General features: G+C 48.3%; 1 protein-coding gene across 1 annotated transcript in view; it reads left to right on the forward strand.

The window, feature by feature from the left end:
- Nucleotides 1-14,275, forward strand: part of Trim66 (tripartite motif containing 66) — a 69,094-nt gene that overhangs the window by 31,196 nt on the left and 23,623 nt on the right. Inside the window, 9 exon segments of the mRNA XM_028894585.2 lie at nt 1,845-1,948; nt 3,658-3,757; nt 3,760-3,804; nt 4,654-4,786; nt 5,222-5,338; nt 6,459-6,573; nt 7,086-7,232; nt 10,046-10,163; nt 11,603-12,510. Coding sequence (XP_028750418.1) covers nt 1,845-1,948; nt 3,658-3,757; nt 3,760-3,804; nt 4,654-4,786; nt 5,222-5,338; nt 6,459-6,573; nt 7,086-7,232; nt 10,046-10,163; nt 11,603-12,510 — 1,787 coding nt within the window.

Here is a 14,275-nt window from a genome sequence, read left to right on the forward strand (position 1 = left end):
CAACATCAGGTGTCCATCTCAGTTGCTCTCTACCTCATGGTTTGAGACAGGATCTCTCACTGAACCTGGAGCTAACCCAGTTTGGTCAGGCTGGCCGGCTAGAGAGCTCCAGGAACTTGTCTGTTCTGCCCCTGCTTCTCCCTATTGAGCCATCTCCCCATCCCCAAGAGTCCCTTTTATTGGAAGGATCACAAGAGAGGCCTTCAGTCCAGTACTTGGGAGGAAGAGGCAGGAGAGCTCTGTGAGGGCAAGGCCAGCCTGGCTACATAGTGAGTTCCAGGCCAGCCAGGGCTATATAATGGAAGCTTGTCTTTAAAAAACAAAAGAGATGACAAGGAATTCTTTCAGAGATAGGAAGAATTTATGGCTAGTTTCTCAGTGTACCACTCTATCTGCTTTTCATCATACCATGGATAGGATGTGAGAAATATTTTGAAGTCAAAGTCAGCATTCAAGGAGAACTGTGTTTTCTCAAATATTATCTAATTTAATTCTCACAGCAGCCCTATTGTGTGTGGGGGTGTGTGTACATGTGTGCATTTGCATGTGCTGTAGCACAGACGGAAAGGTCAGAGGACAACTTGAAAGAATTGATTCTTTCCTTCCACCTATGGACTCAGAGGACAGAACTCAGGTCTTGAGGCTTGGCGGCAAGCACCTTTCCCTGCTGAGTTAGCTCACCAGCCTGTTTTTTTGAGACAGGGTCCTGCTATGTAGCCCCCACTGTCTTTGAACTTGTGATGCCTTCTGCCCCAGATTCCCAAGTGCTGGCGATTATAGATGTGTGCCACCATGTCTATCTATCAAAGCAACTCTCATTTTCCCCTTTCTCTTTTACATATAATGAAATAGGCATAGGTGAGTCAGTCGAGACAAAGCAGCTTGCCCAAGGTCACTGGGTGGAAAGGCTGGTGTTGGGGCTTGCATTCTCCTGAGTGCACTGTAGAGCACTGATCTGTAGCATTCATTACTGTGTTGATGAAACGAGGCAGAGAAGACTGTGACAATGTTGCCACAAGCCCTGTTGCCACCAGTTCCTTTTCACACCAGCCTTATCCATGGACACAGGTCCCTGCCCTCCTCAGGAGACTCATTCCCAGAGGTCTGACTGTTTTTAGAGTGGGTCTGAAGAGTCACTGTCCGTCCCCAGGGTGGCAGTCTCCTGCTGCTTATGTAATTCAGATGCCCACTATGCTAAGGAATGTGTTAGAAACTGTTGTATTCTTCTGGGAGAGGGAGTGAGTCAGGCTGTTCACAGGTGATGTGTATAGTGTACCTACCATGGTCTAGGACTCCAGGTGGAAATAGCCCAGCAACAGGCATCTGAGTCCCAGGAGCAGACTTATTGGTATTGGTTAAACCAATAGAAAAGTGCCTCCTATGTGAGCAGGCGGTGGGGCAAGGCTGTTCTTCCTCTTGCTGGAGAACTCCTGGAAGCTCTAGCTTTGAGATCTCTGAAGTAATCCAGGTAACACAGTAACCTTAGTGACTAATGCTGTCCTCTGGGCTACACTAACCCTCCCAAGCCCAGGAACTGGGACCTCAGGGCTGTGGAATGAAGAACTGGAGCAGCAGAAGGCAGAGGCCTGGCTCCTAGGGAGGAGAGGAGGGTAGATTAGGTAAAGACAGGGATGGGAGGAGACTAGATGGATGGTCTGTAGGGCTGGCCTCTGGTGGGATGGTCATGTTCATGCTAACTGCAGGCTGTGTTACTGAACAGGGATCACTTTGGCTAGGAGTGGGTATTGCCCATATGTTAGTGCTGGGTATTTGAAAGCCTCCTTCTAGGCCTTATGTATAATAATTCTGTTGCCTTGACTCCATTGTCTGTCTTTCCCTTCTAGAGCTCATCTCCTGTCCTGCATGTCAGCGAGTGTATCTTACCAGAGATGTAACTGAACATATTTTTCTCCAGTGCTTTCCTCCTGGGCAACCCACAATGGCCAGGGTAAGTCAGGACAAGGGAATAGGCAGGTGGTGGCTTATAGAAATTGATGAGACCACTGTCTATAGGTCTAGCCACCTATCATTGACTTGTAACTCCACCGTCAGTTTTCCCATCCACCCATCCATCCACTCATCTACCCATCCATCCATCCATCCATCCATCCATCCATCCATCCATCCATCCACTCATCTCTACCCATCCACCCACCCACCCATCCATCCATCCATCCATCCACTCATCTCTACCCATCCATCCATCCATCTATCTATCCATCCATCTATCTATCCATCCATCCATCCATCCATCCATCCATCCATCCATCCACTCATCCACCCATCCATCCACTCATCTACCCATCTACCCATCCATCCACTTATCTACCCATCCATCCATCCATCCATCCATCCATCCATCCATCCATCCATCCACTCATTCACCTATCCATCTACCCATCCACCCACTTATCCATTCAGCCATCCACCCAGGAGGAAATAAAAAATGTTTGAATTAGGGAAAACAACATAGTTTTCTACTAGGTGAAAATTACATGCTTTGAGTGGAAAGGGAAGGTATCTTAAGGTACATTAAGCATTACTTAATTTATTTCAGTGTCCCCCCCCCCCATGGCTCTTACAGAAAATATCAGCATTAGGCTTTTCTTCCCCTTTATCTTCCCCCTGAGTTGAAGATTTACACACCAGCTTTGATTTAACGGGCTCTTTAATCTTGTCTGTAACAGCTCAACCGTTTCCCCAAGTTTCTGATCTTACATTACTTACTGACTGTGCCTTCTGTTTCTCTACTGGTATGTCCTTGTCACTGCTTCTCATTAACTTACTACTTTATTTCCTTTTTCCTGTATCTAAACCTTACTGAATGTCTGTTACCCTCTGGGACTTACCAGTGCTAAGGAGACAGACTCATGTGTTCTACTTCTAAGACATTCATAGGGAAATTCATAAAGCCTTCTGAACCCATAGTAGTTTAGTGGCTTGCATGAGTTAGGCATAGAACAGATAGATCGTTTTCCCACATCTCCTCATTTCATGATGCTTCCCATCAGACCTAGCATTATATCTGCTGATGAAATGACCAAACTTTTGAAGGTGAGGAGGGGGTGTTAGTTGGGCAGACTTCAGGTGAAGGTATGGCTCTGAGGCTGGCCTCTCTCGTGGATGGATGTACTCATCTCTCTGGGTACTCTGACATCTTAGCCTTTCTTCCTTTGAAGAAATTAAATGCCCAGCTTTTGCTCGAGTTTGTCCTCTGTTGTAATGTCCCCTCTGTCTACCTACTTACCATTCAGTGTTAACTTAGACGTTTCCTATTGATGAAAAAGTCCCCGTCACTCTTAGGCCTAGTTCTTGGGAACTTCCCTTTGCATGTGTCCTTAGCACTTGTCTTTATTTATTTATTTTTAAATCACAGCATTACCCATTTAAAGGGTGTCACCCTGCCCATGCTGTATATGTGATTGGGGGAGCCTTGGCTTACTGGGTTTCCTTACCTTTAGTACAGGATAGTCACTGTTCCTTCTGTCACAGAGGGTACTTTCCTGCACAAACCTTGCCAGGCAGCCCTCCAGTAGATTCTACTCCTCAGTCCTGGGGAAACATTCCGTCAGCACCCCAGTCCCTAGAGCATTTGCTGCTTGTAGCCGTAAGCCTCAGTGACAGTAGGGTCACCAGTTTTGGCCTCTCTGCTTCCAGAGCTGCTCCGAGTGCAAGGAGAAGCGGGCGGCGCATATTCTCTGCACCTACTGCAATCGCTGGCTGTGCAGCTCTTGCACAGAGGAACACCGGCATGCCCCGCCCCCGGGGGCCCACTCTTTGCGCGGGCACAGAAGGGATCCTCAGGTACTGGCCCCTCCCCCCACCTTTCTTCCGTGCTGAACCCTCAGGTGCCTGGAGAATAGCTCTCTGACCTCGTTTCTCAGCCAAGGGAGACAGTGGGGATGGTTTCTGAGTCTTCTGCAAAGGAAGAATGTCTCCCTCCGAGTCAGAGGGGTGACTCACTCCAGCCTTTCACGGTTGGGCTGGGGGCGGGTGAGTGTGGGTGAGCCGGGGCTGGGAGCATGATCTTGAATCATGGAAGCCAGCTGAGTTCCCACCTTCCACTCCTATTTAGAGCAGTGTGTCTCACACGCAGAGACTCAACAGTCTGGTCCGCTCCTGCCCTTTTGTCCATCCTGCACCATCTGTTTTAAGCAGCAGTCTTTTAGAAAATCTCCTCCTGGGACCCCTGACTCTGTGTGTGTGTGTGTGTGTGTGTGTGTGTGTGTGTGTGTGTGTGTGTTGATATGTTTATCAGACCCACAGGAAGCAGAGTTCATCCCATGAACTAGATGTGAACTAGTCTGGTTTTAGCCCCATCAACACAGAATCCTGGTTAGTGAAGAGGCTTAGGTTCATTTGGGAGGGTTTCCCACTGTGCCAGAGATCTACCTGGAGCAGGTGCAAGTGCTGGGACACTAGGGCTGGAGGGTGTGAGGTTTCTGGACAGCTGAGCGAATCTAGCCAGGCTGAGCTTGAATTCTTCCCCGTGCCCTGAGTTTCACTGTTCCCAAGAGAGACCTCTCCTGTCCGCATCTCCTCCCCCAAGCTCTGCGTCTGTGTCATGTCCCTCGAGGGCTGAGGGCTGCTCGGCAAAGCTGAACAGAAAGGTCTGCATGAACAGAAGCCCACATCTTCTGTCTTCTCTGGCAGGGGTGAATGGTGGCTCTGGGGACTTCGCCTTGTACTGCCCTCTGCACACACAGGAAGTGCTCAAGCTCTTCTGCGAGACATGTGATGTGCTCACATGCCACAGCTGCCTAATGGTGGAACACAAAGAGCACAGGTGGGCCTGGCGGACTGGCGGAGTGGGCTCGGGAGGCTCTGCATTGCTTTTTTGTGAGAGCTCTGGCCTGCTGAGGTGTCAAAGCCCCCTCCCGGAAGCAGGGGATGGAGACATTCAATTGTAATCCCAACAGTTGGGAGGCTGAGGTAGGATGATGGTGAATTTAGGGGACAGCCCAGGCGACATAATGAATCAGAGGATGGCTTGCTTACATAGTGATGCTGTCTCAAGAAAAAAAAAAAAAAAAAAGAACCCTCTCCCTGCCCAAGCCAACCTGCAGCCGCTGGGCGGAGGCGTTTCTCTTCTCTGTGGACCAAGAGACTTGCATGCCTTTGTCTCTCAGTGTGTAATCCTGGCCTCTGAGGCTGAGACAGTGCACCATGGAGATTCCTGGGCACCATCCGTCCTCAGCTCTTGCTTCGTCTCCTCCCTTAGGTGCAGACATGTTGAAGAAGTTCTACAAAACCAGAGGATGCTTCTAGAAAGCGTGACCACACAGGTGGCACATAAGAAGTCCAGCCTGCAGACATCTGCGAAGCAAATCGAGGACAGGTAGCCTAGGGCAGATCTTGCTAGTGCTGAAAATGCTCTGCTCTCTCGCCTCCTGGGCGTGGGTACCAGCCCCTAGCAGGTCCATGGAGGGGGATGCAGTTAGGCAGATAAGTGCGTGTGTCCATTCCTCAGAGGTCGCAGTGCCAGTGAGATGTGTTTGGGGTATCAGTTGATAACTAGGGCCAAGCTCCTACTGTAGGATGATCAGAGTGAGTCTGGGCCAAAGTTCTGTGCTTTATGAATTATCCAGAAGTGGGTACCTGAGAACAAGGGTACAGAGTAAGTAGCTTCCAGAGAAGAAATTGCTGTTTATTGTGGGATAGCAACAAATTAGTCATAATCTGTCTATTCTTGTTTCCCATATAAATAAGTTAAGTGGCATGGTATCACTGGCATTTTGTATAGCAGGAGTTAGGAACTTGGACCCAATGGTTTGGGAAACATGCACTATTTTGTTCAGTTATTATAATTCCTCCAGTCAAGGCTTATCTCCATTTTATCGATGAGGAGGCAGAGGTTCAGAGAGGTTAGGTGACTTATCTGTGCTAACATGGCTAATCAAATTGGAAGCTAGGGCTGTGGTGACTTCAAAGCCCATAACCTTTTGCTTTTAAATATTTTTAATGAGATATAATAAAATAAAGCCTTTAAAATATGTAATTCATTAGTTTTTGGCATTTTACAGAACTGTGCGATTGAACATTTTCATCACCCCTAAAAGTGATGAAACCCTTATATGTTATTGATCACTTCCCTCCACTTCCCACGCTCCTCAGTCCTCACAAGCCACAGTCTCTGTACCTACGCTCTCTTTCCCTATTCTTGGAGCATCTTCCTTTTGGACAATACATCATATGCAATCATATCCATATATCCCACAGTACTGTGCCACCTGGTGAGCTACTGGCTGAACCTGGCTGTGGACTTGGGGTTTCCTAGAGGAAGCCCAGTTAGATCAAGGGGTCTGGGAGGGATACTGAATGGGTCTGAGAAAGGCCTCTTTTTCTCTGATGCCTGTTTGGCCCTGATCTCAAGGCAACTTCCAAGTTGTCAGCCTTTCTGTTTGCTGTCTCCCAGCAAACAGAGAGAGATCACTGTGTTTGTCCCATCATGTCTCCAGGATTTTTGAAGTGAAACATCAGCATAGGAAGGTGGAAAACCAGATCAAAATGGCCAAGATGGTCCTCATGAATGAGCTGAACAAACAGGCCAATGGACTCATAGAGGAGCTTGAGGTATGTGTATGCAGATGGATCAGGTGATATAGTCTGTGCTTTCCTGGGTCAGAAGCCAGAGCTAGGATTCAGATACGCAATCTTTGCAGCATTTTGTTGCATGCTGTATTTCAAAATTTCTAGTCTAATTTTGGGAGAGTGGCTTGTTAAGGGCTGGAAAACGAGTTCAACCTCTCACTGATGCAATGTCTCTCAGGTAGCTGCCATCCTTAACTACGTCAGGGAAGTCTTAAAACAGAGTCTAATTACACCTTCTTCAGAAAGTTGTATGCAAGAGATATAGACATTCATTCATTCATGTTTTTCCATTTATCACCATTCCACATTTGTACTGTAAAATCTCTCACCCTCTTTTCTCCTTTTCTCTGTCCATCAGCAAACAGCTCAAGGCTGTTTTCAGAAGTTCTCTTATCTGAGGCCATCGGTGTTCATACTGATACACAATGGCCACTAGACTTCCCAGATAGGTCCATGAACAGCACCAGGGACTCTGTCTTTTCTCTGTGTACCAGGGCATTACTAACGAGAGAAAGCGGAAGCTGGAGCAGCAGTTACAGAGCATCATGGTTCTCAACCGTCAGTTTGAGCATGTGCAGAACTTCATCAACTGGGCTGTCTGCAGCAAAACCAGCGTCCCGTTTCTTTTCAGCAAAGAACTGGTAAGAGGAAGCTGGTCCTTCAGCTAGTCTGAAAACAGATCAGAACAGAGCCTGTATCACAATGGGAGAGATTACCCTTGGAAGTGCATGTTTTTAGGAGGGAAGAGAAGTAAGACAGCAGGTCCTGAGTTCTTCAGACCCAGCCATGGTTTTGGATTAGTAAGTGAATGTCATGTTCTGCCAAATCCTATAGCACAAGGGACCCAGGTGCAGAAATGATCTTGCTAACGCAACCAGGAACGCCTGTTGTTTTCGTGCATTCACATATTGTCCTGGGCACAGGCAGTGTTCAGAGATCTCACGGAAAATTAGTTACTGGGTGCCAAGTGGGAGAGCCAGAGAAAAACAGGGGTTGAAGAGGATTTTGACGTCTTGGGCTCATGAGAATCACTGATTCCTAGAGGGAAGTGTTGGTTTCATTTTCTGACAGGGTCTTGCTAGGTAGCTCATGCAGGCTTCAAACTTGAGACCTTCCTGTCTCTTTCCCCTGAGTACAACACACTGGGCTGGAGGAGGGTAGGTTTTGAGAGATGGTTGTATTGACTCTAAGGTGCCTGGAGGGCATCTAGAAAGAGATGTCCAAAACGCTAGTTTGATAGATGGGTTTGGACGTCAGAAGGGTCAGAGCTGGAGATTAAGAGGTGGTATTACTGGGGCAGTCACCATGGGAGCACTGTGGAGAGAGGAGAGCAAATCTGCAACCAGGGGATGCCATTATTCCTCCAGAGAGGAGAAGACAGAGAAGACTGAGAAGCACAGCTAGAGTGTAGAGGAGAGGCAAGGAAGTAGAGTGTGCACATGCCAGCGGAGTTCAAACTGAAGGCTGTGCTGACCGGACTACAAACCCAGCCATCCACAGGTCCCTGGTGACCTTACAAGGAAGTTCCAGTGGAGCAGGAGGATAGAAGCCAGATGAGTGTGAGCACAGAGGTGAGGGCAGAGGTAGATGTGAGAAGGGACCAGTAATTGTGAATGAAGCAGAGCTGGAGGAGACTTTCTTTTCTTTTCTAAGTCTGGCAGACATTTGCGCTTCCCTATGGGAGAGAGGTTGACAGTAAAATAGAGAGGGGTGGGTGGAGTGAGCACCCTGGGAAAGCTGGTAGAGTGAGATCCAGAGGGTGCCTGGCCTCGGAGGAGGGCAGTGCATATAGTTCAGTGTACAAAGTGAAGGGAATCTGTGTTTGGAGAGTTTGGATTTTTGTCATTTCTAAGACAGGATCCAGCCTGGCCTGAAACTCACTATGTAGCCCAGGATGACTTGATTCCCCTAAATGCTGGTATTACAGGCACACACCACTCACTATGCTGGGTTTATGCAGTACTGGGTGTTGGACCTAGGGCTTCCTGTATACTAGGCAAACACTACTAACTGAGTTACACCCTCAGTTCCTAGAGCATTTGCTTTTTGTGGTCTCTTATCCTCTGCAAACTACAAAGTCGTAGACAATAGAAGGTTAGCGTTTGGGTGAAATGGCAGAGGGAAGACCTAGCAGTGGAAGAGGAGGGTGATAAAGGAAGTAACTAAAAGGGAGGCTGAGGGAACCTTCCAAGGGAGCCCCCGAAGCTAGTGTTCACCTTCGTGGCCTTAGAGAACATAGCTGAATAACAAGGCTTTAGCATAGCTGGATTAACCTCAAGTTAGGAACTGGTGGTGGGGAGAAACTTAGGGCACTAGGGACATGGGACCTGAAGATGATGGGAAACTGGGAAGACTGTGAACCACTGGAGTAGCACTCGAAGAGTTCAGTGATATTGAAGAGCATGTCCCAGGGAAGTAGGAGCACCTTATAATCAAGAAGTAGGTTGTAGGAGTTTGACCTTATGATTAGAATGAGTCCAGATGATGAATGGGATGTAGGTGTAGGGACTGAGCTGAAAACAGGTGGAAGTTGATTGACATTAAAGAAATCAATAATGGTGTAAGTAACATTATATGGACTTAACAGGTTGTATTTGGGAATATATATGTATATACAAATACATACATGCATGCAATAACAATGAAAAAAGAAGCCATGAATTTGAAGGAGAGCAGGAAGGGGTACATGGGAAGATCTGGAGGGAGAAAAGGGAAGGGAGAAATTTTGTAATTAAAATATAATCTAATAAAACAAACAAAAGGAATAAAAAATGGGAACTGGGGATGTAGCTCAATTGTAGAGTATTTACCTAGCATGTGCAAAGCCCTGGGTTTTGATTCCTAGTACTCCATAATCCAGCTGTGGTGGTGCATGCAGGAGATGAGAAGTTCAAAGCCATCCTTGGGTATGTAATAGATTTGAAGAAGACCTGGAATATGTGAGACCCTGTCTCCAAAACAAACCAAACTGAAAAAAAAAATCAAGGACTTAAGAGGTCAAGATGTCACTTGGGCCATTAGTTACCTAGAACCAGATGATGGCAGGGTGTGATTGGATACTTGGCAAAGCCCCGAGTGATGGGAGCATGGTGAAAGGCAGTATACGAGAGCCCTGGCAGAGGAAGCTGGCATCTGGGGAGGATGGAAAGGGCTTTACATGCTGTCGGGAGGAGAGCATTGGCCAGCTCTGAGGTCTGCACAGCTTTTAAAGGAGGTGATGGTAGGATGACTGGGGCTCACTTGAGGCCTGGAAGAGATACGGATGTAGGGTTCTAGAGCCCAGGGAAGAGGAAGATCATTGGCTGGGAAGATTGGAAGGGGACAGGGAACTGAGACTATGGAGGATGACCAGAGGTCCAAGGGACACAGATTGGGGCCCTTTAACCTGCCCAAAGCACTGGAAAGTAGGACTTGCCACGCAGGCAGATGCCCAAATAAATGGTACTGTTGTCAGATTGTGTTCCAGATGCAGCGGCTGCTGGAGACGAGTTGTAACACTGATCCTGGCTCTCCTTGGAGTATCAGATTCACCTGGGAGCCCAACTTCTGGACCAAGCAGCTGGCTTCCCTTGGTGAGCTGTGGCCTTTGGCCTGTCAGCTAAGAATAAGTATAGGCAATCTGCTGTGCTTTCTAGATGGGCCAGCATCTGCCCAAGAGAAAGTGCTCTCAGAGACTGCCAGTGATCATGGAGTCAGCCATCAAACCTTCTCTTGAGTAGAGGTGGGGAAGATGGGCCAAATAATGGCAGTGTGGGACTCAGCACCATCTGAAACATTAGCTCCCTGTTCTGCATGAATGTTGCTCCTTTTACTCGGCTTCATTGCTGGAGAGGTGATGAGACAGTGACCCTCCTCTTCTGAGTGCTGTATGACAGTTCAGGTGAACATGTCTGTGTGGTGACATGGGGCATATATGTGTGGGTACAAGATACCCACTCCTTCTCTGGGGCTCAGGTGCAGACAGAAGATTAATGGCCTTGTGCATCTTTTCTTCTCTGCTGTAATTTCTGTCAGCCAGTCTACGCAGTGTAGACAACACGAAGATATGCTTGTGTTGACAGCATAATGGGCTTGTTGAACTAACTACCCACTGCCACTTTGATTCTAGCCTGTTAATCGCATTGAAAAAACGTTGAACTTGGCAAATCAATGATACTAGATGTGTTTTTGCTCACTTGCCTGGACAGGTCTCATGTAGCTTAGGCTGACTTCCAATTCACTAAATAACAGAGGGCCTTGGACTTCTCTCTCTCTTGGCTCCACCTCCACTTTTGAGTGCTGGGGTTGCAGGTGTGCAGTTCCTGGTTCTGGGGATCGAACCCAGGACTTTGCACATGCTAGGCCAGCACTCTACCAAATGGACTATATCCCCAGTCCCAGATTGAGTTTTTGCTGCCCCCTCCTGTTTGCTTTAATTTAGCAGTTGCCCTGGGTGAGTCCTGGTGCTGGACCAAAGGTGAATCAGACACATCCTCTGTCTTCAAGGAGCTCAGTCTCCTAAGCCAGCTTCATCAGAGCAATGGGTGAAGGAATGGTAGACAGAGAGCACTCGGTATGGTGTTCTCACCGCAGGGCCCAGAAACCCCAGGGCAGTGCTGGTGTCTGGCGTAGACCTGGCATGGGATCTTCCATCACACTGCCCAACAGTTCCCAGATATGTACCTAGAGTCTTACTGTGTACCCTTTGCTATTTTCCAACACACTCCCTCCCCAACCCCATGTGCATTCTTTTAGTGAGTCTCCATTGGGTTATTAGACTAAAAGGAGTGGAAAGAGCAGGTAGATTTCCCAGTCGGGTAGAAAGCCTGGTCATTTAGTAAAAGCTGACCCAATTCCTCAAATACCCATAGCCCCCTAAAGCAAGCTCCTGCAGGTGTTGTTCCTGGCAGCGTTCTAGACAGAGTCTTGGAGGTCAGGGCTAGAAGTTCTTCATCTCCATGGCTGACTGGGTTTGCTGAACGGTAGTAGCTGCATCTTAACCTTTGGGAATCTCTCTGTTCTCGATCTCCAGGCTGCATAACCACTGAGGGTGGACAGCTGTCCCGGGCAGATGCTGCGGCTGCTTATGGGAGCTTACAGGGGCCATCCTCCTTTTATCAGAGCCACCAGGCCCCCATGGCTCAGCAGGAGTCTCTCAGCCACCCCTCACACAAGTTCCAGCCTCCAGCACTGTGCTCCTCGTCTGTCTGCTGTTCCCACTGCTCCCCAGTCTCACCTTCCCTCAAAGGCCAGGTTGCCCCACCCAGTATCCACCCAGCTCATAGTTTCCGGCAGCCCTCTGAAATGGTGTCCCACCAGCTGGGGTCACTGCAGTGTTCCACCCTGCTGCCCCGGGAGAAAGAGCTAGGCTGCAGTCCTCATCCACCAAAGCTGCTGCAGCCCTGGCTAGAACCACCACCGCCTCCCGCAGAACAGGAGAGTACATCCCAGCGGCCAGGACAGCAGCTGATTTCCCAGCCTGTGTGCATCGTCCCTCCGCAAGACGTTCAGTCGGGAGCTCATGCCCAGCCCACCATACAGACACCCTCCATCCAAGTTCAGCTGGGCCACCACCAGAAGCTGAAGCTCAGCCACTTTCAACAGCAGCCACCGCAGCAGCCACCACCCCCTCCTCCACCCCCTCCACCCACCCAGCATGCACCCGCACCCTTGCCTCCCTCCCAGCACCTAGCTTCCAGTCAGCATGAGAGCCCTCCTGGGCCTGCCTGTTCACAGAACGTGGACATTATGCACCACAAGTTTGAGCTGGAGGAGATGCAGAAGGACTTGGAACTTCTCCTGCAGGCTCAGCAGCCCAGCCTCCAGCTGAGTCAGACCAAGTCTCCTCAGCATCTTCAGCAAACCATTGTGGGGCAGATCAACTACATCGTGAGGCAGCCAGCACCTGTCCAGACCCAGAGCCAGGAGGATACCCTGCAGGTGAGCCGTCATCCCAGGACTTCTCAGGGCATATAACATCTGGTTCCTTCGTCTTAGTGTGGTCTAAGCCCTCACATTAGCCCTGATCTCCACGCTCAGCAAAGCTGTGGAGGATATAGTACATGGTCTCTGTAGTTATCTGGGCTCAGTGTTCTTTAGAGTGGCCTGGCTTAGCCCTCTGCCCTGGGGTGACATTGGGGATTTTGTCCATAGATAGTACCTTTGAAAACATAAAGGTACTGGGGGGTAGAGAGGAGAGGAGAAAAGAGAGAGAGGAGAGTGAGTTAATCCACGCAGAAGCTAGAGGTTGATGTCGGGCATCTTCCTCTGTTGCTTTCCACCTTTTTTGTGGGGAACAGAGTCTCTTTCTGAACTTGGAGCTCACCAGTTTGGCTCCACTGGCTGGCCACCAAGCCCCAGGGATCCACCTGTCTCCACTGATAGTCTTGGCTTTTTCATGTGGGTTCTGGAGGATTGAACTCAGGTTCTCATGTATTCACAGAGAGCACCAATGTTACTCAAGCCCAATAGACGGTACCATCAGAGTGTTGCTAGACCCCTTCCAGGGCCAGGATAAGGCGGGCAATCTCTCCTATCTGTGTAGCCTTTCAAACTCCCTTGCTGGGAACTTAGGCATACCTGGTAGGGAATTGGGAGAGCTCAAGGAGTAGAGTGAAGGTGGCATTAGACCTTGTTGTTGGCACTTTTACAGCACTCCAGGGAATATTTCAACTTTATCTTATGTCTGCAAAGCTACATATGTTTTATGTACAAATACGGTATATCACGCTAACAGCTGTGTTCTGTAGGTGGTGCCATCTGTAGCTTGTAGGTGCGGTGAGGTTGCTGGAGGCAAGCAGTTTGCCTAGAGACCGTACAGTGTTGAGAAGAGGAGCTAAGACCAGGGCCCAGGTCTGATGATTTGTCTCTAAGGCCACAGAAGAGGCTCTGATCTCGGCTTAGGGAATATTGGAGTACTGAATGCTGATTCCCTCTTTTCTTGTTTAAGATGATTGTGTGCATTTGCATCTTTGGATCTTTGCTGTTCCACATCTTATTCATAGTTCCTGATTTTCCTTTTTTCTAGATCTTTTGTCCCAGCCTATTTCCCCATCCCTTCTCACGTTTTCCACAGTGGTGTCTCCTTTAAATCTATGATTACACATCTTCAAAGAGGCTCCAGAGACTTTTATTATAAAACATAAGGCTTCATATTCATGGGTCATCATGGATGACTTTAGATAACGCTTCAGGCATCATCTCTTGAGGCTCAGTTCCTTTAAAGAGATGTAAAGTAGTCCCCATGATGGCAGAACAGAATTCAGTGTTCATAGAGGACCACAGCTAAGTATTAGTATAAACTGTTACAGATTTGAGGGTGTCTCAGTGGTAGGTTGAGTGCTTGCTACCATGCACAAGACCCTTGGTTTGATTCTTAGCACTGTAACAATAGCAATAATGAAATAAACTCAGATCAAAGCCAAACTAACCAACCAGCTACCCAACTAGCCAGCCAACCAGCCAAACAAACAAAAACCACGTGTTAGAATTGTTAACGTGAATATCACAGAGTTAGCTCAGAAGTCTTAGTTTGGGTTCTATCCTAAGACTATGGTGTTAAGATACAGTTTCAGGAAGAGTTTAGATGTGTGTGTGTGTGTGTGTGTGTGTGTGTGTGTGTGTGTGTGTGTGTGTATGTGTGTGTGTGTTGTATGCACATGTTTGTGTGGGTATATAGATGTCTGGGCGGTATACATGAGGGTGC

The sequence above is a fragment of the Peromyscus leucopus genome, chromosome 1, assembly GCF_004664715.2.
Source record: "Peromyscus leucopus breed LL Stock chromosome 1, UCI_PerLeu_2.1, whole genome shotgun sequence".
NCBI lineage: Eukaryota > Metazoa > Chordata > Mammalia > Rodentia > Cricetidae > Peromyscus > Peromyscus leucopus.